Source organism: Pleurodeles waltl, chromosome 3_2 (genome assembly GCF_031143425.1).
Source record: "Pleurodeles waltl isolate 20211129_DDA chromosome 3_2, aPleWal1.hap1.20221129, whole genome shotgun sequence".
Lineage (NCBI taxonomy): Eukaryota > Metazoa > Chordata > Amphibia > Caudata > Salamandridae > Pleurodeles > Pleurodeles waltl.
In genome coordinates this window covers 168,054,792-168,080,590 of record NC_090441.1, presented here as the reverse complement: position 1 = coordinate 168,080,590, position 25,799 = coordinate 168,054,792, and the positions used below count along the sequence as shown (strand labels likewise).

At 43.1% G+C, this 25,799-nt stretch overlaps 1 protein-coding gene across 11 annotated transcripts in view; it reads left to right on the top strand.

Annotated features, from left to right (window-relative positions):
• The window catches only part of TNS1 (tensin 1), a 1,530,885-nt gene that overhangs the window by 1,265,250 nt on the left and 239,836 nt on the right, over window positions 1-25,799 (top strand). For all 11 annotated transcript variants that reach the window (XM_069227070.1, XM_069227066.1, XM_069227068.1 and 8 more), the window contains 3 exons: window positions 4,197-4,326; window positions 18,399-18,464; window positions 21,330-21,446. In XM_069227070.1, the coding sequence (XP_069083171.1) occupies window positions 4,197-4,326; window positions 18,399-18,464; window positions 21,330-21,446 (313 nt within the window). The remainder of the gene's footprint in view (window positions 1-4,196; window positions 4,327-18,398; window positions 18,465-21,329; window positions 21,447-25,799) is intronic.

Genomic DNA, 25,799 nt, shown 5'->3' with positions numbered 1-25,799 from the left:
GCAGCAACCACCAGCTCAAATTAAGCTCTGAGTATTTGTGTAGCACAGAACTAGCTGAAAGGCAGAGGAGCGCTGTTCAGTGTCAAAGGCAAAGGTGCAGTCAACGAGTGATTGGAGTTGTAAGTGGGTTCTGACAGCAGGACTCAACATTGGGAGCACTGTCTGTGTTTGTGACATGGTTCACTCGTAACTCAGTGCACCATGCCCAGACCTGCACGAAAGAGCGCACTGTCCTTAGCGTAGGCGTAAACGCTGACAGTTTGTGCCTGTGCTGTGCACAGTGATTTATTGAAAGGCAGAGCTTCAAACCATGGCTCTGCCTTTTACTGAAGGTGGACCAGCCTCACTTTGAAAAGGTTGCAGAGATCTCCCCAAAGGGGGATGCAGTCTTTTACTGCATCCTAATCAGGGCGATGCTTGGGGGCTCTCTAGTACGCCCACAACTTCATCTCTAGGAGCGCCATTAGAGAGCACCACTGTATGCCACCTTCTGTGTGGTGCTAATCATTTCATCTCCTGACAGATTCCTTGCCCTTGTACTCACATCTAAATATGGCGTAGGCGCAATGGCAAAGGGTGCCCTCATTTGCACTGGGCCAAACCCAGAACTCGTCACCGACACACATGTGGCACCGGCACTGTCCATATTACCAAATGAGCAGTGTAAGCATCTGTGCCCCCTTCTCTGATACCAAAATGCAGCAGGATGCCAATAACAGGTGCAGATGACCCTAGCATACCCTCTCCCTGGAATCTGTGTGCAGCATGGCTCCAAAAATGAACTGTTGCTGCATTTTTGTGGGTGGTTCTTTAAAGAGGTGCCTAGAAGGGCAGAGGCAAGGACACTCCCAACAAGTGATCGAAGGGAACTGCTATTTCATTGAGATGGAGTGTTTCTTTAGAAGTTGTAGCTTCAGCTCTCAAATTAAAAATGATGGATATAGGATTATTCTGTGTGCAAAGATGGGGAAAGCTTGTTGTCTTATCTTTTTTTTTACACTTTTTCATCTCCTAGTAGTGTCCTGGCTACAGGTGCTCTGAGAGCCAGTAGAGATGTTGAGCTTGTGATGGATTTGCAGCTGATGCAGTTGGTTCTGACGATGCTAGCAAGGCAAGCCATTGGGGGTAATGCAACAATATTTCTTCGTGATACAGGAGAAGAGGACGTTTTAAGTATTAGCTTCCAGTGAACGTGTTGGGCAATTGGTCCATCTTTGTACTTGCAGATGTGCTGTAGCAGTTAAATGTTCGGAGGTGGTGCTAATCCGTTTTTTTACTGCCATGGAACTGTGTGATCCTGTGCATGTAACTTCATGTGCTTGAATCTTGGATTATTTATCTGAGGAAATTGGTAGCCCTCTGAAACGGGCGAATAGACAGTATGAAAAACTGGATCCCGCTGAAGTAGACCGCTCCCATCATGGCATCCAATACTATGGAGTGAATATTTGCCCCCGACTAGGCAAAAGGGCTTCTCATTCAGAAATCTTACAGATACTTTCCCCATGTCTTATGGGCTGAATCTTTATAGGTGTGTTAGATATTTTAACTTTTTGCAATTCAAAAAGGTTTTTCAGTAGAACTTCTGAGACATTGCAATAGTTGAAAATGTCCAAGATCACACTGAGAAATCTTTTGTAAGTGTCATATACAACTATGTGAAAGTAGTTTTCCTTGTATAAGTGTTCATAGTGTACATTTATGTATACATAATGTAACACTGTATTACGATTGCACTGACTGATTCAGTGCAGTGCCACAGAGCATGATGTGCTGTGTCTTCAGATAAGGCAATAAGTGACCTCTGCCTGTCATGGAGGGTCCCCCTACCCTTGTATGGCTGACAATTCTGGCTTACAGGGGTTTTCCACGGAGCACCATCTCGACATTGCAATGTCTGACATCAGTCAGCTTCCAAAGTAAACATTGTTGTCACGGAGCAGACAAGGTTCATATATTTTGGACCTCTTCCTATCCTGTTTCTTGAGTTTATGGCAGAGCACTTCTCTGGTACATTATATTTCAAGAAAATTACATTACCTGCATTTTCTACATGGCAACCAGGAATTGTGGACAAAAATGCAGACATCTTTGATCTTTCAGTATTTCACTACATTCTTCGTCTCACTTGTTTATGTTGTAGTGATGCCTGACTGCACTTCTGGGACTGCCAGTGTTTGATTATATGAAATGGTGGCTCGCAGGAGGGAAAAGGTGTGGCGCGCACGTGGCGGGGGGAACAACGGAAATGTATATATAATAATTTTTAAAACCTTGCCTTTTTGTCGCTGAGCCTTGCCACTCCTCGACTTCACTGCAGACACAGGCTTCTAGCCTGCCCTGCATCCAATCCTAACGCTGCTTTCATGCTGCTGGCATGCTGCAGTGTTAGGATTGGACGGAGCGCCCAGCCAGGGCGCTCCAAGGCAGAGTGGAAGTCTCTACCTGCTGTCTCCAACCTAGCAACACAGTGCCTGCGTTGCTGGGTTGGAGGGAGCCCAGAGTGCATGTGTGTTTGGCCATCCCGAGACAGCCGGCTAAACATACATACACACTGAGGGGGAGTGTGCACTCCCCCTCGTCCCCGTCCCAGCCCCATTTCTTCTACTATAAAACGATGATAAATGCAGTTTATTATCGTTTTATAGTAAAAGTTTTGCAGCTGCTGCAGCTGGTGCGGCCACGCTCCTCCGCCATAGCGGAGGACCTGCCCCTGATTATGTGATGCCACACCACCCTAATATCAGCTCTGCTCTTACCCGGAGTGTAAGGTTCTGTGATACATCATGATGCTATCATCTTCAGTGTGGTTCTTTCTTCCCCCCACTGCACTGCTAGCTCCATTTTCACAGTTTGTTGTCCTTGAGAGCTTCGGTGTATCGGGTATACAGTGTTGGGGTCAGTGCTTAATTTTTTTAATAAAGAGGTGCCGGTACCTAAAGCCCTTCTCTTAAACACGCGGCTGCTGCAATTAAATGTGCGAACACGGAATACTGAGGCAGCGTAATCCTGAAGCCATCTCGGGCCTCTTCAATCCATATAAGGCCACTCCCTGCCCCTTCAGCTCACTCTTGCAGCTTTCTACTTTCTCCCTTTGTGACGCTTTTTCGTTTTTCCCTTCCTTCGTCTTTCCCATATGTGTCTTGTGCTCGCACCAATTGCTTGAGGCAGAAGAATAAGCCCCGGCCCTCAAAACTAAGTGCCGGTGCTCAGCACCGGAAACAACAAGCACAAATTAAGCACTGGTTGGGGTCCATCATTGCACTGTTGATGTCTGCCGCGTAGGGGTTGCGGTGCCTTACTGCATTGTTAGTATCTCCAGAATCACCAGAGTGACAGTCTTGCTGTTCTACCCACATCGCCCATCTCAGCTTAATTGTCAGCTCATGGCTCTAACGATGTCCCCATTGGGTGATTATGTGTCTGCTGGTATATCCAGTGGTAGATTCTCTAATGTTTTACTCATTCACACCTTTCTCTAGTGCAACAGTTTGCAGCAATGTATTGCTCAAGGATTATGTCATCTCTTTGCCATATTCTATGCAGTACCCTGGGGCATTGGGTGTGTGTGCATGTTTACCCTGCTCCAGAGGCGTTGTAGTATTGCGGAAGGGGACAGAGAGAACTTGCGGGCCACTTCTGGAATAATGATGGTGCCAGTGCGCATACTGTAAGTGGGCGTCCCCTCATTGCATGGGATGTGGCCCCATGCTACAGAGGGATGCTCTTTGCCACTGCATCTGTCCCTGATTATGGATGGCGGTGCAGAGGCAAAGATGTGGGGCACATTCAGTGCATTCTTCCCCCCTTTCAAAGGAGAGACAGGGTCCCAAGGACACTACAGACACCCTCCTGCTGGCAGATACCGGTCCGCCTTTAGAAGTCCAGGCCCCTGCCACTGTAAAAAAAAAAAGTGATGCGACTGTTCGGAGAAGCTGCTCTGCCTTTCGCTAGTGTCCCGCCCCAAGTGGAGTCATGGGTACGTAGCGCATTATTAGTAATAGGGTCCATTATCCCTGTTTCTGTCCAACATGCTGTTTTAAAGGTGCATCATGGTGCAAACAGGGACGGTGCACCCTTAGATTAAAATGACCACAGTTTTCTCCAGTGACAAAATATGTTGATCATCACTGCACTGTGGGGATCTCTTGTCTATGGTTCTGTGGCTCCTTACTATGTCTTAATTCTCCCAACAGCTAAAATGTTACCACAAGAAGTATCGCAGCCCGACTCGTGATGTCATATTCCGGGTACAGTTCCACACCTGCGCTATCCATGATCTGGGAATCATCTTTGGGAAGGAGGATCTGGACGAGGCCTTCAAAGGTAAATTCTAAGGCGGTGTCGTGCTCTGTAATTTAAACTGAACATGAGAGCCTTCAAATCCAGCTACAACATTTGCAAAGCCTGGATGGATCACTGGTGGATTTGTGTTAGACAGATGTACTAAACTATTAATAAAGAGATGATATGACTAGCTTGACCACTATCTCTGCATATTTACACTTTCTGTTTGGTTCTTTGCTGCACATGCACAGCTTATGACCCAACAAGAGAAACAAGCTCCATCATGCTGGTTACAGATAGGATACATTTCCATTGTTTGTATTATTATCGTAATAGTGGCATATCAGAGATTGGCAACTGCAGCACACTTGGGCAGGAGAAAGACAGTTACAGAAGGATGAATACATGAAGATTGAAAACAGTGAATATTCAGTAATTTATAGGGGAATGTATAAAAAAGGACCGTGCCGTAAACTGTTAGGGATATTACACGTTATCGTACATGGGTGATATAAATTGTTCCTAAATGCATTGATTTGCATTTTAAAAACATTGGTTAGCCTGTAATTCACAGTTCAGTATAAACTGCAATAGTTGAAAAACTATTTGCAATAGTATTTAGGGTGGTTTTACTTCGAAAGTCAGCAGTTTTAAGATATGTGGCCAGAATGTACATAGGATTTTTTTTTAATATTATCTTATTTCCATATGAGATGAGCAGAAATGGCACATAAGTCATTATGAGGATTAAATAGGCAAGATTGTTCTGGCATTTTTACAAAATCAGTTACAAAATGATTGAGAAGAAGAGGGTGGCACATGTATTCCAGGTGACGTACGGTGCTAAAGTGACTAAATGCATGACATTAACAAGGTTAATCAAATAGTAGTGTAGCAATTTTTAAAAGATTGTCTGAAAGACATATTTGGGTGTGAATCCCATAGCATTGGAAAACAATATTCATGAACAATCAGTGATCATAACAGATAAGTTCAAACTCGAAATGTATAGATGTTTCAGTCTCTTGTATATGAAATACTTGAGATCTCCATTGGAGCAATAGGGTCACATAATTAAGAAACCCTCCACCCACAAAGCAATTGCATGGAGACGGTGTAGTCCTAATTCAAATCAGCTTTGTAGGGTATAATGCACCTGAATCATTTATGAGACAAATGTGTGGGAAGAAGTACAACTCTTTCTAGTATTAGTAAATGTTGTGGATCAGTTGAAATGGTCTTAGTATCAATGCACACTCTTTTTAACATGATATGACCATTGCATTCAACTCATGCTTCTAAAACTCAGAAACATTTTTAATATTACAAACAGTTGGTGTCTAGTGATACTGTGACATTGCAGGTAGCTCTCATTTTTGTAGCTAAACAAAAGACTATCAGAGGCGATCTCACGGTCATTCACTTGGTCACTTAACTGAATTAGTTCACTCCAGAGTCATCCTTACAAATCGGCACTAGTAGTTTTGAGACTTTAAAATCTGATTCAATCTCAGTTTTAGCCTGTTGTGACAAATAAAGTCAACTAAATCTTTTCTAGAAATGCTGGACATGCACTGTGCAGACTGCTTAAAAGTGTCAGCATTTCGTTCTACAGTAACCAGCAGTACAGCTGTGCACATCTGGAGTCTGTGCAGATTAGAGATATAACTCATTTGGGGAATGCAGGTTCAATAAAATTGTGCCGTAAAAGCTGTTAGTTGTTTGAAATTTGCAAGATGTTTCAGTTTTGAGTTTTTGAGAATATTTTTGCTTAAAAGTGTGATTTCAGGGGCTATAGTCTGCAATAATAAATAACAACCCATACTTATGTTTATTAATATTATACATATTAGTTAGTACAGCTGGAGATCTATGCAGTCATAGCTGAATGATAAGACACTTTTGCAGCTTTTTAAAGCTTAAACAACTCTGAAAAGCTTTCCATTAGACACCAACTATTTGTAATATTAAAAATGTTTCTTGAGTTTTAGAAGCATGAATTGAATGCATAAATACACATTTCTAGTAGTCATTAAAACATTTTTCAGCAAACCATTCTTATTTTTTTTATGAGTTGTAAGGTATTTGTAGAGTTACTAGAGTAGTGTCCTGAGGATGGTTGTCATTATACATATTATCAACATCAAAAGTTTATTGTTTATTAATATCACATAATCAAATACTAACTTTAATTCTTTTAAAAATATACTGCAATCGTTCCTATTTTATTAAATGCACATTCATTAGATATGTATTCTTCCAAATATCAGAAGGATAAGTGTATTACCCAACAATTAGCCAAAACAAAATGATCCCATTGATGATTTGAATAACTGTAGGGTAAATGTGAGCTTTTTTACTGCCTTTTTCAGGGAATGCCAGAGTTGATTTATGTGGAAAGTTTTTTTTAACTAATACTCTTTAAATAACACATGCCATCTGAGGGGTATCAAGATAACACATGTGCACTATCTTCAAAACCTTAATCTAAATAATATAGGAGCTTTTCGTGACCTTAGAGTTATAATCAGTCACATACTAGAATTAATGTTTGTGATCTGCTGAAAATGTCCTTCAGTTTCATAAATTGAAGGGGTAAATAGGTATTTAACCTCTGTTTTTTTTTCCAAGCTCTTACTGTTGGAGCCAATGGAGAGAAAATAAAAATGTTTTATCTTCGGTAAACCACAATACACTGGTAAAATAACCCCCTACTTTGTTTACTATTATTAAAATACAGATGGATTTATAGTACTAACTGTGAAATATAGGGAGGATTAAATTCCATAGTGTTTTCGCATGACTTCATGTCAAAAACATTGTTATCTAAACGAATATAATATTTTTAGTACAAAAACCTAACTCATTAGGCAAATCTTGAGAAATTTTAAAATCAGTCTCTCACATCAATCAATAATTTCTTAAATCATTATGGAAAAATACATCAATTATGTCTTGAGTATGTGGTTTACAAAAGTTGATTGTGTCTATGGGCCTAAGCTATTCTACGTGTTCCGTGGCGGGGACCCACATGTGGGTTCTGTGTACAATCCACCCTTGATTAGTCTCTGCTAAAAAAGCAGCTGGGGCAGCGGCTGTGTGCAGTTTGTCATTTTCTTTCAATTCCTACTGCTTTTTGCAGTGTTTTTTTTTTTTTTTTCCTACCGGTGATGTCGGAGCAGCACAAATTTCATGAAAAAGTTAGGGGACTAAGAAGTTTAAAGTTCGCCAGCAAATTTGTGTGAAGTTTCTAAACTGTATACTGCACATTTTGCAAAGTTTGTAAAGTTTCCAACTGTATCTCTCTCCAGTGAGAGAAGAATGTGTGCGCAAAAGCGTGTTCATTCCTCCGTGTTTCTTATTCAAACCGTCCTTTGTGTAGGACTTACAACTCCACAATCACTGTAAAGTCCAGAAAGACTCAAAAGTTTAAAAGGTAAAACCAGCAAAGACAAAATTCTTTACAGCTTCGTACACAATTCCACAAGTGTCATGACAGTCGTGAAGTGTTTTAAAAGCCAATCGTGGGAGACCATATCAACAGATAAGTGTTTGTGGGATTTTTGTGCACACTGACTTATGCTCAGTTCATTTTATCAAAATGAATGATAGCTCTTTATTGCTAAAAAAAAAAAAACACAAAAGATCCTACGTTGACTTTCATGCATGTGTATTTCCTTGGGAAAGTAATTTCACTAGTGGCAGAATTGGACAAAAGAAGCATAACTTTTCAATTTCATGAAGTGCATTATTGTTAAACTGGCCTCTTTTCACTAGTGTGTATACAGCTTTGCACATTCTGTTTTTCTTTCTCGTATTGTTTTAGTTATTTGAAGCTTACTTTTTACTAAAGCGCCAAAAAAGATTTTGCATCTGAATTGTATCCAGACTTTGGAGAGACCAAGTCACCATTTTCGAACTCAACCACGTTCTTACTCACAAGATGGCTCAAGCCAGTGATAGAGCCTGCTGAGATAAGAACATTTCAGAGATCTAAGTTTAACTCATAGGCCAGGGCTGACTGAGCCTTTCGTGCTTCGCAGTTGATTACATGGGCACCATTGACCTGTGTGCTTAATTTGTAAATAAAAAAGTGCTGGTGCCCAAATCCCCCCTTTTAAGCACGCGGTTGATGCAATTAAAACACGGAAAACTGAGGCAGCGTAGTCCTGAAGCCAGCTCGAGCCTCTTCAATCCATTTACAGCCACTCCTCGCCCCTTCAGATCACTCTTGCAGCTTTCTAATTTCTCCCTTTGTGACGCTTTTTCGTTTTTCTCTTTCTTCGTCTTGCCCATATGTGTCTTTTGCTCGCAGTAAATGCTTGAGGCAGAAAAATAAGTGCTGGCCTCAGAAATAAGTGCCAGTGTTCAGCACCGGAAACAAGCTCAAATTAAGCACTGAATAACACCTGTTATATGCACTGCTGCAGTATGACAAACACTGGTAGTAGTCTCGCTGGCATGTTATTACCAGACCATCTGAAGAAAATTTGCTCCTTTTTGTGGCCGGTGTTGTTTTTGGTGAAAGTGAGCAAGGGAGGCTCAGAAAGATCAAAACATCATTCAGAAATATGTGATATTAAATAACTTTGTTAAGCCCATTTAAATACCCCTCTGCGGTGTCATCATTGTATGTGCCCTCCCTTTCCTCCTATCAGCTGCCCTGCACCTGCTGATCCTAAATACTCGTGGCTAGTTACTAGAGAGAGACAGCGAGAACGCCCATACTGCCCTTTATATATAGCTGGGGTGATTGACACTTCCCCTGGCTCCATTGCCGCCACTTGTAACCTTTAACCTGGAACCGGTATTAGTCACACTGGTGACGTTGCGTCTCTACAGCTGGCTTGCAGACCTCACCTGCCTTTCAGCACAGTCTTGTATTGTTTCGTGCATGTTCCTGACGTGAACATGGTCTGGAAAATGTGTTGCTTGTTTGGGAATCTTTGGCATGCTGCTATGACAGCACGTTGGACTGAGCACGTGTTGCATTTGTTTCTGAGTAACCCACATCCCACACTTTTGGTCTTTGAGGGATTGTAGGAGGCTGGCCTGGTTTGTAGTGGTACCAAGGGGTACTTACACTCTGCACCAGGTCCAGTTATCCCTTATTAGTGTAGAAGAGGTGTCTAGCAGCTTAGGCTGATAGAAAAGGGTAGCTTAGCAGAGCAGCTTAGGCTGAACTAGGAGACGTGTAAAGCTCCTACTATACCACTGGTGTCATATGCACAATATCATAAGAAAACACAATACACAGATATACTAAAAATAAAGTTACTTTATTTTTATGACAATATGCCAAAAGTATCTCAGTGAGTACCCTCAGTATGAGGATAGCAAATATACACAAGATATATGTACACAATACCAAAAATATGGAGTAATAGCAGTAGAAAGCAATGCAAGCAATGTACAGTCACAATAGATTGCAATGGGAGCACATAGGTATAGGGGCAACACAAACCATATACTCCAAAAGTGGAATGCGAATCACAAATGGACCCCAAACCTAGGTGACCTTGTAGAGGGTCGCTGGGACTTTAAGAAAACAGTGAGGGTTAGAAAAATAGCCCACCCCAAGACCCTGAAAAGTGGGTGCAAAGTGCACCTAAGTTCCCCAGAGAGCACAGAAGTCGTGATAGGGGAATTCTGCTGGGAAGACCAACACCAGCAATGCAACAACAATGGATTTCCAGACGAGAGTACCTGTGGAACAAGGGGACCAAGTCCAAGAGTCACACTCAAGTCGTGAGTGGGCAGATGCCCAAGAAATGCCAGCTGAGGGTGCAAAGAAGCTGCCACCGGATGGTAGAAGCTGTGGATTCTGCAAGAACGAAGAGGACTAGGAACTTCCCCTTTGGAGGATGGATGTCCCACGTCGTGAAGAAGCTTGCAGATGTATTTCCGTGCAGAAAGACCGCAAACAAGCCTTGCTAGCTGCAAGGGGCGCGGTTAGGGTTTTTGGATGCTGCTGTGGCCCAGGAGGGACCAGGATGTCGCCAATTGTGTGAGGAGACAGAGGGGGCGCCCAGCAAGACAAGGAGCCCACTCAGAAGCAAGCAGCACCCGCAAAAGTGCCGGAACAGGCACTACGAAGAAGAGTGAACCGGAGCTCACCCGAAGTCACAAAGGAAGGTCACACGACGCCGGAGGAGAACTCAGGAGGTCGTGCACTGCAGGTTAGAGTGTCAGGGACCCGGCTTGGCTGTGCACAAAGGAAATCCTGAAAGAGTGCACAGGAGCCGAAGCAGCTGCAAATCACGCGGTACCCAGCAATGCAGTCTAGCGTGGGGAGGCAAGGACTTACCTCCACCAAACTTGGACTGAAGAGTCACTGGACTGTGGGAGTCACTTGGACAGAGTTGCTGAGTTCCAGGGACCATGCTCGTCGTGCTGAGAGGGGACCCAGAGGACCGGTGATGCGGTTGCAGGGGGAAGATTCCGTCGACCCACAGGAGATTTCTTCGGAGCTTCTAGTGCAGAGAGGAGGCAGACTACCCCCACAGCATGCACCACCACCAGGAAAGCAGTCGAGAAGGCGGCTGGATCAGCGATACAAGGTTGCAGTAGTCGTCTTTGCTACTTTGTTGCGGTTTTGCAGGCGTCCAGAGCAGTCAGCGGTCGAGTCCTTGGCAGAAGGTGAAGAGAGAGATGTAGAGGAACTCTGATGAGCTCTTGCATTCGTTATCTAAAGAATTCCCCAAAGCAGAGACCCTAAATAGCCAGAAAAGGAGGTTTGGCTACTTAGGAAGGAGGATAGGCTAGCAACACAGGTAAGAGCCTATCAGAAGGAGTCTCTGACGTCACCTGCTGGCACTGGCCACTCAGAGCAGTCCAGTGTGCCAGCAGCACCTCTGTTTCCAAGATGGCAGAGGTCTGGAGCACACTGGAGGAGCTCTGGGCACCTCCCAGGGGAGGTGCAGGTCAGGGGAGTGGTCACTCCCCTTTCCTTTGTCCAGTTTCGCGCCAGAGCAGGGCTGGGGGATCCCGGAACCGGTGTAGACTGGCTTATGCAGAGATGGGCATAATCTGTGCCCATCAAAGCATTTCCAGAGGCTGGGGGAGGCTACTCCTCCCCAGCCCTGACACCTTTTTCCAAAGGGAGAGGGTGTAACACCCTCTCTCTGAGGAAGTCCTTTGTTCTGCCTTCCTGGGCCAAGCCTGGCTGGACCCCAGGAGGGCAGAAACCTGTCTGAGGGGTTGGTAGCAGCAGCAGCTGCAGTGAAACCCCGGGAAAGGTAGTTTGGCACTACCCAGGTCTGTGCTAGAGACTCGGGGGATCATGGAATTGTCTCCCCAATGCCAGAATGGCATTGGGGTGACAATTCCATGATCTTAGACATGTTACATGGCCATGTTAGGAGTTACCATTGTGACGCTATACATAGGTAGTGACCTATGTATAGTGCACGCGTGTAGCGGTGTCCCCGCACTCACAAAGTCCGGGGAATTTGCCCTGAACAATGTGGGGGCACCTTGGCTAGTGCCAGGGTGCCCACACACTAAGTAACTTAGCACCCAACCTTTACCAGGTAAAGGTTAGACATATAGGTGACTTATAAGTTACTTAAGTGCAGTGGTAAATGGCTGTGAAATAACGTGGACGTTATTTCACTCAGGCTGCAGTGGCAGGCCTGTGTAAGAATTGTTAGAGCTCCCTATGGGTGGCAAAAGAAATGCTGCAGCCCATAGGGATCTCCTGGAACCCCAATACCCTGGGTACCTCAGTACCATATACTAGGGAATTATAAGGGTGTTCCAGTATGCCAATGTGAATTGGTGAAATTGGTCACTAGCCTGTTAGTGACAATTTGTACAGAGAGGACATAACCACTGAGGTTCTGGTTAGCAGAGCCTCAGTGAGACAGTTAGGCATCACACAGGGACCAAATACATATAGGTCACAAACTAATGAGCACTGGGGTCCTGTCTAGCAGGGTCCCAGTGACAATTAACAAACATACTGAAAACATAGGGTTTTCACTAGGAGCACTGGGCCCTGGCTGGCAGGATCCCAGTGAGACAGTGAAAACACCCTGACATATACTCACAAACAGGCCAAAAGTGGGGGTAACAAGGCTAGAAAGAGGCTACTTTCTCACAGGGATGCATTGGGATCTGTTCCTCCTGAGATAGCCCCGACCACACAGATGTATGTGCACGAGTAGAATGCACACATGCAGCCTAGTAATGCGCACGTGCAGTGCTTAATTTGTGCTTGTTGTTTCCGCTGCTGAGCACTGGCACTTATTTTTCAGGGCCGGGGCTTATTCTTCTGCCTCGAGCATTTGCTACGAGCAAAAGACACACATGGGAAAGACGGAGGAAGGGAAAAACGAAAAAGCGTCACAAAGGGAGAAAGTAGAAAGCTGCAAGAGTGAGCTGAAGGGGCAGGGAGTGGCTTTATATGGATTAAATAGGGCCGAGAAGGCTTCAGGATCATGCCGCCTCAGTATTCCGTGTACACACATTTAATTGCAGCAGCCGCATGTTTAAGAGGAGGGCTTTGGGCACCAGCACCTTTTTATTTACAAATTAAGCACTGCGCACGTGCATTGTATTTGAAAATAAATGCTTGCATAAAATATACTTTACTTTTGCAAATGGGGCCCTTGGATATTGTCATTGTCTAAACGATCCTGGAATCCGAAAATTCAAAGCAATGGCCCCAGAATTGTCAATGCCTGCAAGTATCATAGGTGCCAAATGAATCACCGACCATCGAATACATTTCACTTACCCATCCCTGCCTTCCATCAGCGTCCATCTGTTCTTTATTGGCACTTTAAGATCTTTCCCTTTAGATGTAACTTCTTCACCATAAGCTCTCCACTTCTGCGATATTTCACCTAATGGAGGTCACTTATGAGCACACAAGATCAAACCTGCACTAGCCAAAGTTTAAACAGATTTTTCTTGCAAATGATGCTGCCAATGTTTATTTGTTTGACACCAGCATCGTTTTGTTTAGAAATGGTTTACGTAGCATTGATTACTGTTCATATCGGGCAGGAGCTTAGTTTAGATTAATTAACAATTGTTAGTGGATTAATTGCACCTATTCTGAGCTTGAGATTGGTGATGATAAAATATTTTGGGGCTGATTTATGAAAAGTGGCGCTGCACCTAGAGCAGGACCACTTTACTAGCGCCTCTTAGCGCCCCCCTAACGCCACCATGTGCGCCGTATTTATTATATGACGCACCATGGCAGTAGTTAGGGAACTAGTGTCATAATTTTTTATGCTAGTTTGGCACTTTGCAGGATTAGCGTAAAAAATGTTGACGCTAATCCTGCAAAGGCCATTGATGCACATTGTAAACAGTAGTGTTCCTCCCTTTAACGCCTGCTCTGAGCAGGCACTAAAAGTGCTGGAAAAAGCGACACATAGAAATCTCTTAGATTTCTTTGCGTCATTTTTTCTCCCCGGCCTAACGGGGGGGGGACGCCCCCTTTGCATACATTATGCCTGGTGCAGGCATAATGTAGCGCAAACGGTTACAAAGTGGTGCAGTGCATGAATTGCTCCACTTTATAAATTTGGCGCTGCGATTTTGGGCTCGTTGGGGCACACTAGCTTTAAAAAAATGACGCTAATGTGCAAGGAGGCAGTAGGGGCTCTTAAAACTGTCCCTTAAAACAATGAAATATTACTAACTAGAGGATGCGACAAGCATGAAATAAACATTAATGACACAGCAGAAAGAAGGCACTTTATGAAATAAACATAATTATAGCAAGTCAAGTTACAAAATGTTCTAATTGAAAGTGGCCCTAATACAGGGGTCCATTGCGAAGCCTGGCAGCAACAGCTGTGCCCAGCAATGAAGGACAAATTGAAACCATGATGACACTGGTGCTTGTCTGAGGCAAAGCAGGCTGGTGGTGTAACATCAGCAGCCTGGCCAGGACCACAAAGCGTAAAGCATTTGGAAAACTTTTAACAATGTTTAATTGCGACCACAGAGTCATCATGAGGCAATTCACTCTCAACAGAATCTGCTCTTTTCCCTGTTCTGTTGCCTTGTGAGAAACAATAACTTTAAGTGTCCAAACGACATTTACTAACAAGGCATCCCAGGTAGTCCCCCACATCTGCAAAGTAAACACATTTCACTGCTGACTCAGTGTACTTGAGACCTAGGTCTGTGTGTAACAAACATCTCACAGGTCTGAACACTTAGTAGAACTTAAATAGAGGGCCTGATTTAAGAGGCCCTAGCGCCACCCTAACTCTGCCGTAGCATCATTTTTTTACGCTAAGTCTGCTCTAAAGTGGTCTTTTACACATGCCATATTTACCGAGTGGCACAATGTATGCACTGCAGCACTCTGTAAACTCTTATGCCACATTATGCCTGTGCCAGGCATAATATATGCAAGGGGGCGTTCCCCCTTTAGGGGAGCTGAAAAAATGGCACTAGGAAATTTAAGAGATTTCCTTGCGCCATTTTTTTCAGCACTTTTAAGGCCTGCTCAGAGCAGGCATTAAAAGGGGGCATGCCATTGAATACAATGGGTCCCTATGTACTCTGCTGGAGTAGCGTCAACATTTTGGCAGTACTCCTGCAGATTACATCAATAGCGTCAGGAATTCTAACTCTATTGCACCCTACCCTGCGCTGTATTTTAAATACGGTGCACACATGGTGACGGTGGATGGGCCCCAAGGGGCACAGGGTGCAGCACCAATTTTCTTAAACCAGCCCCAGACTTTCATCTTGTCAAAGCTAGAGAGGGTGAGACAGTGAAGTCCTCCAAAGGCATGCCTTTGCTCACCTTTTTTAGCGCAGTCCAAGCCTAGCTTTTTCTCTTTAGCCATGTGTGAGTGCAAGTCAGTAAGAACTTAAACAGAAATTCAGTTAAAAGATAAATAACGTAAAAGGCCAAACATACTATTTGATAAAACAAAAGGCATAAGAAGTTCTTAACTGATGGAAACAAAAATAAAAAAAAATATACAAAAATATAAAAGTAAATGGGGCAAACTTTAAAGGCCTGCAGGCAAAGTCTAAGTTGGCTGTTGGCTAATTTCGGAGGGAGCCCAGCATAATGAAAAGAAACTTGAAGAAACATATCTGAGATTGAAGAGGTACCACTCAGAGGTAGATGCTCGATGAAAAATTACCAGACCATGTTGTAGTCTTCAGTGGAGCTTTGGAAGCTGCACACAGGATGCTCCTGACAAGGTGAAAACATACTCAGATCACCGTTCCAGGCTCTCCTTCGTGTAGTCTATTGTAGCTTTGATGTTTTCCAAGTGAGATGAGAGTTATTAGTTCCTTCTGATGGATATTCTAATAAAATCAGGGGTGTTCTCTCTGGTAAACGTAAGGTTAGGTGACGTTTACACAGTAGTTACTTAAAGAGCTTCTGAGCCATGACCCCAGACTGAAGAGGAGGACTAGAGCCCTTGCAAACCCTCCTTAACGCAGGACTGAAAGGACTGGTGTTCTTCAAGGACTGGCGCGGATAAAGTCTGTTGAGTCCCCTTTTCGATTGTCCAAATAAAAGGGGACTCCTGCCCGTAGCCGCAGTGCCTCCCTGAACAGAATAGCATATATGAAAGGGGTCACGCATCCCTTTAATAGTGTCCAAGGGAGGAAAACAAAGGGGTCACGCATCCCTTTAATAGTGTCCAAGGGAAGAGAACAAAGGTGTCACGCATCCCTTTAAGAGTGTCCAAGGGAGGAGAACAAAGTGGTCACGCATCCCTTTAATAGTGTCCAAGGGAGGAGGACAATCCCAAAAAATGGAAAAAGCCTCCATAGCTTTTTTAAATCCCTAAATTAGAGATGAATATTACAACCAAGGAACCTAGCAAGAGGTCAAACTCCTGCTAATATCAGGAAGGAGAAAAGAGCCAGGCAAAGAAATCCAGAAGTAAATTATATGACTGGGAGCAAACATCTGAGGCAAAATAGTAACAAAGGGGTGAAGAATCCAATGAAAAAAAGGGAATAAAAGCCTCCTTTTGTGACAGTCTCCTTCAGAATGATGAGAGGAACTGTCAACTGGCTCATTACCAGGATTTTTCATATCACATTTCATAAAGTCATGGCATTTGTATGATGAGCAAAGAAGTAGCCCAGGTTTTACATCCTTCATTGACTTCTGGGTTCCAAGACACTTTTACCAACCACAGAGGGTAACCCTAAATCACCCCAAAGGGGTATGGGTCTAACTAATTACAAAAAACAACACCCCTAGGCAAAGTACTTAAAAAACACTTACAACATACATACATACCATTACCCTTCAATTTATCTCCCCCAAAAGTTTTTTAATTACAATTGATCACATAAATAATTTCATTTAAATACAATTTATAACCCCCATTCGATCATAGAACAAAGAGAGAGAAAACCAATGTGAAAGATATAAAGATTGCCTAGGGGTGGGGTTCCAAGATACTGCCACTGTCTTTAATGCAACTCGTCTGTCCGCCGCCATGACCGTCGGCGGTCTTCCCCCAGATTTCTTGCGGTATACCACCGACGGTCATAATGCGTCTGACCTCAGACACAGAGAAGCCGGAGTGGTCTGGGTTGCATGGACACCCAGCATGTACTGAGTGCGATGCTCCAGGAACACATGGGCTAGCAATGAGGAACACTCTCTCATTTCTTGATTGCATGCAGCCTTTGGTAAGATCTCGGCATGACTCTTGGAATCAACGTAACAAAGTTCTTGGTTTCAGAGGAATGTCTTTTGTCCCTCGGGCCACAGAGTGGACAAGCACATGAATCTCTAGACACTTGTGCTCCAAAGAGCAGGACACGAGGGAACAGCAGCAACCAGTGGGCTCAGGAGTCAGTCAGGGATCTTGTTGATCAACTTATTTTATGAATCCTTCAGTCTGGTGGGTACTTTGGACTGGAAGAATAAGCTCTTCTTGATTTCTTAGCCAGAGAATCACAATTCTTACTTTTTCCAGGATTTGAATAAGGTTTCCTGGATCTAGGTTGGCAATATAAAGGGAAAAGCCTTAACCATTTAATCTTTAACCTAAAATAAACCAACCCCATGTCTTATATAATTTAATATGCATCTACTTTTCTACAGTATCATAGGAGAAAATTGACATACAATTAATTTCATCCAGATGTCACTGCCTAGTTGCTTTATTTTCCAAAATGACACAGATCTTTGGTTTGGAAAAGGTTTCCTTCTTTTCTTTCCATCGCCCGTCCCTCTTCAAAGGTGACACGGCTGCAGACTCATAATCGCTTAATGAGTTCTGTAGTTAAGCATTCGAAGCATCAGTCTTCCCAGGTGCACGTGAGCACTGTTTACCATTGGCCAAGTGTGAAAACCCACTAATGCCTTTACCAGAACGACCCAATAACCTATGGATTCTGCAATACAATTGGAGTTCAGCCCTAGCTTGTGTGTGTGTGAGTCGTCCGTGTTAAAGTAATATTTGTATCATCTGTGAAAATATATAGGTTAGAAGCAGAATCTCACCAAACTACCTTTAAAATTAGAAAATGCATGTAAAATGACATATTCTCCTCTGTGACATGGGAGATTTTAGAGATGTCTCTATTCATTAACCAAGGGGGTTTATCCTGCAAGTAAGGACCAGGGGCCAGATGTAGCAAATGTTTTTACCCATTCTGTGTCTATGGGAAAAAGTGTTCGTACATATGGCCCCAGGTGTAGAATGTGAGGACACACAACAGCAGACAAAGTCGGGAGGTACCGTGCACTGTTTTTTAAAGCAACGCAGTACTAGCTGCAGCCCCACATTCCTCAAAGATATTTTTAAAAGTGCATGTTTCATTTAAAAGGAATTTGTCTGTAAAGACTAATAAGCTAGGCTTATACCAGGCCGCTCTCATCTTACCTCTGTGGACTCAATCCAGAAAGGGAACTCTCATTTACAAAATCATAAGGGATTTAAGGAAAACATTCTTCTCATCCCTGGTGCATACGAAGAACAAGACACAGGAACAGTTTGGAATTCCATACATGACCTGTTGGGACCACCTATGCTCATGTTATTACTTAAAAGGTGCCTATCTTATAATAAACCCTCTCAACAAATATTATTTGCCTTTTCAGGTTTCCGCAAATACAAATCTTGATTTATCTTGTTTCATTGCAGATGATCGATTTCCAGAGTATGGAAAAGTGGAATTTGTCTTCTCTTATGTGCCCGAGAAGATCCACGGTATGTTGTCTCAGGCCAGGTATTGGGGTTTCGTGAGAGAGGGGCCATAAGGTATCTATTTGAGTGAACTTGATTACACAGGTTTGTCTGTACCTCCCAATTTATTCAATATGAGATCTATTCCTGAACTGAATGAACACATGGAGACAACCTTTCCAACAACCTTCTATGTGATTCTGTCTCTTATGTTTTATTTCATTATCACAAACTTTTAATCAAAACATGTTCACAAAGCAGAACAAGGAAAAGAAGAAAAACTGAGAGTAAGGAAATAGAAACAGATAGAATTTGATTTGTTTGTGGAAAGATAGGTCGATAGACAAAAGACTGGTGCCAAAAGAAAGAACATCTGCACCAACTGGATCTCAGCTTCACCTCCCTGGCGGCTCCAGATATTGGCTTACTCTCTTTGTTGAGCTATTAGGCCCCAATTTAAGAAAAGTGGTGCTGTTATAAATGCAGCGCCACTTTTCTTGCGCCTCATAGCACCCCCTAACACTATCATGTGTACGCCATATCTAAGATGCGGCACACCTGGCGGTAGTTAGGGGAACTAGCATCAACATTTTTACCGCTAGTTCGGAGCTGTGCAGGATTAGTGACAAAAATGTTGACGCTAATCCTGCAAAGCCCATTGAGGCCCATTGAAAACAATGGCTGCCTCCTTTTAACACCTGCTCTGAGCAGGTGTTAAAAGTGCCAAAATAAATGATGCAAAGAAATCTTTTAGATTTCTTTGCACCATTTTTTGGGCCCCCTAACAGGGGAACGCCCCCTTGGTATACATTATGCCTGGTGTAGGTGTAACATGGTGCAAGGAGTTGCAAAGCATTGCGCCACTCTGTAAATTTGGCGCAGTGATTTTCGCCTCATAGGGCCACATTAGCATTAAAAAAAATGACACTAATGTGGCACAAGGAGGCGCTGGGCCCTCTTAAATCAGCCCCTTAATGTATGGTCTGCAGAATCTTCATTGTTGATTCGGCTTCCCACCTGTGTTAGGGATTTTATGAAGTTCACTCCCCAGAGATGGAGATGACCTGCAGTATATTCATCCAACCAAAACTGTTAAACAGATCCAGATTTTTTCATAATGTTTTGTAATTGAGTAAAGGCCCTGACTGGATCCCAGAGCTAGGCTTGGAGCCAGCAGTCTTCCCAGGTGCATCTATGGGCAGTGGGCTTTTGTCTGGTGACACTCTCCTGATGCAAAGATGTGCCACTGGGTGGATGCAGGTGTTGAAAGTTTAGAGTCAATAGCACTGTATTCCTTTGTGAATTTTCATGGTTAACAAGATCATAAATTCACAATGTCACATTAGTCTGACAGAGAATATGTGCAAATAAAACCTGCCCTTCCTTTTTTATTTCAGATTATTCCAAGGTTTGTAGTTTAGCCTTTTGATCAAATGTAATCTAAGTTTTCAGTTTTTGTCCCTGTCAGCCAATAGATATAACGTTGGCTATGTTGAAGCCAAAACTGCAGCCTGGCCTCACCCATAAAGTGATTACGTAAAGAGTTGTGTGACCAGGGGACAAATTCAAGAACTAGGTCCAATTCCTTTCAAGAAGTCAACTAAGGGTTTCTTTATTTCATTCTTCCAGCTATGTTTGTTCAACTCCTCAAGCACATGAGATTAATTGCCAGGTTTTTAGCACTTTATAAATGCAACTGCAGTGCAGAACCGAATTAGGAGTTTTTGTAGAATAATTTTCTTTTTCCCTGCAGTGTACGAAAGTCCCCTTTCACCTGCTCAACGCTTTTCTTTCTGCCAGATTCTTCAATGTCTTATGTGAAGTTCTCTAAATGTTCCTCAACATTCTCTCTCGTTGCGCTCCCTTCTGTTAGAGGGCAGGGAACCTGCGCACAGCTCAACCAATGCAAAAGCAAAATTCAAGTCTCTGTTGGCAAATGGGTTGTAGTTTCGAAATTCCCCTGCCAACCAGTCTGCTTTGGCCTTCAATGGTTGTTCTATATTTTTATAAAAGTTGTCTGGTTAGGTGCTTATGGGTCTGTGTTTTATTGCTCACAATCTGTAAAGATTATCATAACTATTTTATCTACAAGCGCTTCATTATGGCAATATTGAGGAAAACTAAATCTTTAAAAATGAGTTATAAAAACACGCAAATATATTAGCTTCAAGTAAATCAACACTTGAAAGTCTGAGTTTATACAATACAACTTTAAATCTCAATATATCACCTTCCTTGTACATATATACCCTTTCTCTGTAGTCATGTATCTATAAATGTATTACTTTACTCCTACTGTAGAAAAGAGAAAAAATATGTTTTATTCTCGCCAGTGCACCACTCTGTCTCACCCGATACCTCTCTCAATATATCCTCTACCCCCACTCTCTGACTCATCGCAAACCTCATTCTACTGCTATGATCTCAAAAACAACCCTTTCTAGACTCTTCCCTTCTCTATCCCATCCGGCTCACCCCAAGCCTACGTTTACTACTATGATCTTCCAAACAACCGTTGCTAAATTCTTCCTCATGTATCCCTCCTGTGCCTCATGCCAAGCCTCATTTTACTTGTCAGGGACAGTAAGCGCTATATAATTGCAATTACAATAAGGCAGTCATTGATTTTGACAGTAGTCATTCTCACAGTACATAAGAAATAAATCTATTGCAGTTCACAATACCATTGAGTGCTCATTTAGGACTGACACATTAACAGGATGCTGTTATGTGTAACATAATATGTATTTGTAAAGCTGACGTTGAACTCTTTGGGCATCTTGGCACTGAATAATAATGGTTTTGCTGTGGCTGATCATGCATAGCACGAGATGGTCCCGTTCTAAGAATCTCACCTTACCAGTGTACACCTCTTTTACCGGTTCACAGGAATGGAACATCTTGAGAATGGCCCCAGCGTCTCTGTGGACTACAACACTTCTGACCCCCTCATCCGCTGGGATTCCTACGACAACTTCAATATGCAGCGAGAAGACAGCTTGGAGGGTACGTGGTGGTAGAAAGCACGAGACACAATGCACTCTCTCTTCTCTCCTCTCTGTATCCAGTATGCCTGCAATCACACCTCCGCCTGAAGGAGGTGCACATGGTCACTCCAGTCCCAGAGTGTTGGAGAGACATATGACCTTGAAGTGACTGCTTTTGAATACAGTGATCCTGGCTCCTCTTGAGAAACACTGATTACAATGTTTCAAGCTTTCCTCTTGCTTTCTCAGTTCTCTTGCATCTCCCTTTTTGTCCCAGGACTTTTTCAATTATTTTACTTTTTATTTATTCACCTCTTCTGCTATGTCAATGTAACAAACATTTGTTTATGCTTGCGTTGAAATTATTTTCTAATAATACACCTCACCCATCATACCGTTCAGCTTCTGACTGTGATTGCTAGTTGTGTAGGACTCCTCAGTGGAAAATGCTTGCATAGTGTATTAGATTCACTTATTTTACAGTTGTTGATGTTTCTTTCATAAATATATATCCCTGCCTGGTATGTATCTATTTGTCCTTGACCCTGACCACACAGGTACAGATCTTGCACCTATCTGGTGGCTTGTCTAGGACTATCATTGGACTGTCTTTCCCCTCTTGTAAAAGTGACCTCTTAAACCTGTCTCCATTCTGATAAGCTGTCCTCAGATCTAGATACAGGACTGCAGATGCAGCCTCCAGAACTGGAAACAAATCTCAACTCAAGGTCCCCAGAACTTCAAATAATAGTATCGGTGTGGCCTTTCCACCTAGGTGCAATACATCAATGAGTCCTACAGAATTGTTCTGAGTGATACAGATATGTAGCTTCTACAAGCATCACTCAAGCTTATGTTGACATGTCAAGTCTCTGGAGGTCTTTCATTACGTGTTCTTTAGAGGTCCATGTCACTATTACCCATTTGTTCTAATCCATCTTAAAATGCAGAGGCACAAACAAATACACAAGGGTTGGTATAAAATACTGTGGGTCAAAAGCTCCTGGCCTTAACAAAGGTGACCAGTTTTAATGTTTTGCCTCTTAGAGGTTTTCAGAGCATGGGGAAAATCCATTTTGCTACAAAGTTCGTACATAGTTTGATGCATCAATGATTATTGGGTTCATACTGCAGTTAGTGAAAAATGTTCACAATGCATATTATAAGTACATCCCATGTTTGTAATATATATTTTTATGGCTTTACCACTTATTTGGACTATGCTAAATTCGGTAAATGTACCCACCCAACCAGATGTTGCCCTTATGTCCTAAACATTACTAGGACAACTACTGGATTGCAAAAATTATAGAACAACATATACTAGCAACTCTGGGACAAATCTGCTTATGTTCACTGAATGGAATATGTTTTAAGGTCACCAGGTATGTCTGTCTATATAGGCTCAAATGTTAGAGTACCTTGAATATGAAGGTGTGAATCCTGTGTAGAGTCTCAAAGTGAATTTGCACAGAGTCTTCCTCAGAGTCTCATTTTACAATGTTTGATGTTACAGGATCAAAACCTACTTAGTTTCACAGAACAAAATCCTCCAAAGTTGAGCGGTCAAGTCTTCTATGGAGGACAGGATGCCTTTAGCTTTAAGGCCAAAATATAACTATACATTTCCCCCCTTGAAAGTCACGTGGCATATTTTGAAGTAGTAGATAAAAAATGATGGAAGGAATGCTTGAATTAATTTCAGCAACAGGTAATTACTCGGGCTGCATCCCAGTCCATTGTTACTTTGCACACCATGTCACCTCTGTTTGGACCCAGCCATGTGCAAATCACACTTAACCCTTCTCCTTTAGGAACAGTCCATCCCAAGCTGCCAGATCAGGTCCTCCTTGAACCGGAACACAAGCAACGCAAGACCAGTTTCACCCTTATTTGGGCTCATCAGTCGGGTAATGCTTGCCTCCAGTGGCACACTGTGCACGGGCCTATGTCTGGGCATACCCATCCCACCTTGAGCATCGCACTGAGGTATACAAAAGTGTGATGAATGGAATGCTTGAATTAATTTCAGCCACTGTTAATTACTCTTGCCACATTCCATCCATCACTTGTTTGTATACTTCAGTGTGATGCCCTAATTAGGACAAGAATGTCCATATATGGGTCCTGTGTGCACTGTGCCCTGGAGCTAAGCTGTACCCGGGTGATGGGCCTTAATGGGATGAAGCTGGTCTTGGGTTGCTTGTTTTTCAATTCAGGGAGGATGTTAGTTAGCAGTTTGGGATAGACAATTCCTGTGGAAGCAGGGCCAAGATTGATTTGCATTTTGCTGGATCCAAGCAAATGTGGCACGGTCTGTAAAATAACGAAGGACTGGGATGTGGCTCGAGTGATTACCAGTGGCTTAGATGAATTCAGGCATTCCACCCATTACTTATTTGTGGGATTTGCAGTAGGCCATGAAGCCAAATTCTCTAATGTTCCCTAATGTGTCTAGGGTAAAATCCACAAAGGGCGCTGTGTCAAATGCACCTTTTAGTTCATGGTCACGTTTGCCTCATGGTCACGGATTTTGGGCAGAAGAGTTTACTGAATTAAAGATTAATGGGTCAAACTCCCACACAGGGTCACAGGATTATGGGGGTTATTACAACTTTCGAGGAGGGTGTTAATCCGTCCCAAATGTGACGGATATACCACCAGCCGTATTACGAGTTCCATAGGATATAATGGACTCGTAATACGGCTGGTGGTATATCCGTCACTTTTGGGACGGATTAACACCTCCTCCAAAGTTGTAATAACCCCCTAAATCTTCACATGTTCTGGGGATAAGATCCACTTACATCAAATAAGTCACTGATATTCAAATCGGCTGAGAGTTAAAAGGCCAAATCCACCTGAAACCTCAAATTGAACTCTCCCATCCCTCTCCATAGAGTTTTGAGAAATTGATCTAAAGGCATTGGGATGACACCACAAAGGCGTGATGGGCACGGTGGGAGGTGTCAGAACCTCAGTGGCAAGCTCAAACTTCATGGAGTTCAAGTGTAAAAATGAACAGTTTAATAAATATGTGTAGTCAATTTGCAAATCACTTTATTGTTGTTTGAGATGCTACGAGCATAAAGAATTTCACAATGGTACACGCTGTTCACGTGTTCCCACTGAGAAAATATTGTTTCCATTGCACTATATTTCCTTGGGTGGCCTATTTTTTTAAAATAAATTCTTTGTGTACCCCACAAAGCAAATGGAATCGCCTCAAGGTGCTTGTGCGTGCCATTTTTAGTGTGCAAGTAGTGCGCGTGAAGTGGTGTCTGAGTGGGAGAGCTGGAGACTGAAGTCCTCCACGGAAGTTTGGGCTTCACACATTGGCTTTCATCGGGAGTCAGTCCGGCGTAGGAAAGTGAGACTGTGGGACAAACTCATTGTTCCATCAGTCAAGGTGTCGCTAAGCACCGGGCATGATGCTGAGTCAGGTGTCGCTCATAGACGGAAGCCATCAGCATCTTTTCACGTATGGAAACAAGTACATTTCTCGAGTCCAAGTTTAAGAATGCAGGGCAATGCTGGAACAAAGTAGGAACTGTATGGCTCATGGTTCCAGAAGCTGTTCGTGAACTGGAACGGGGTTCTAGTTCTGCCACAGGGCGGTGTGGTAACAAAGGCCCCTGCAGCCCCCGCGGTGCGGGGGGAGGTGGGCGAGCTTCAGGGGGCTCCCTTAGCACAGTACATGGGAGGCAGACTCCTGACTGGGTCCAGGGTGGAGGGGTCCCCCTCAAGGTTCTTTGCAGAGGGGACACCCCTCAAGTTTCGTTACGCCACTGCCCCAGTGAACCGTCCCAGCTTAACACCAGAACTTTTGAGGTGGCACTTACACACGATACATCTGTGCATCTCCTCGGCCTACAAATCAGGGGGCCTGGGACACTTGTTTCCTGTGTAGCTCTCTGCCCAGCAGCAAAGAGCTCCTTTCAGGAGCAGTCTGTGACTCCCTTTGTTTGATTTGTGTCCTCCTCAGCAGCAGTTGTTGCCTTCAGACAAAGCCCCAAGACCTTTGCACCTGCACCCCGAATTATCACCCCATCTGGGCAAACAAGATCACCTGTCCCTTTCAACATGACAAAAGATAACATTGCAAAAGTGTTGTTTTTAACTTTCTCAAGCTCTTTATGTAACTATGTAAGATACAGAAATCTCTTGTTTTCCACTTATGGATATATGTTATTTAAATAAACTAAGCATAACCATTGATGAAGTGCACAATACAAATCCATTCTTTGCCTTTTATATAAGATGTTAGTGACTACCCAATGGAACCGATTTTTGAGTTTTGTTGGCATTTTATATAAAGTGTTGATTGCTACCTAATGAACCCCATTTTATCACATTTAAGAAATAATGAAAG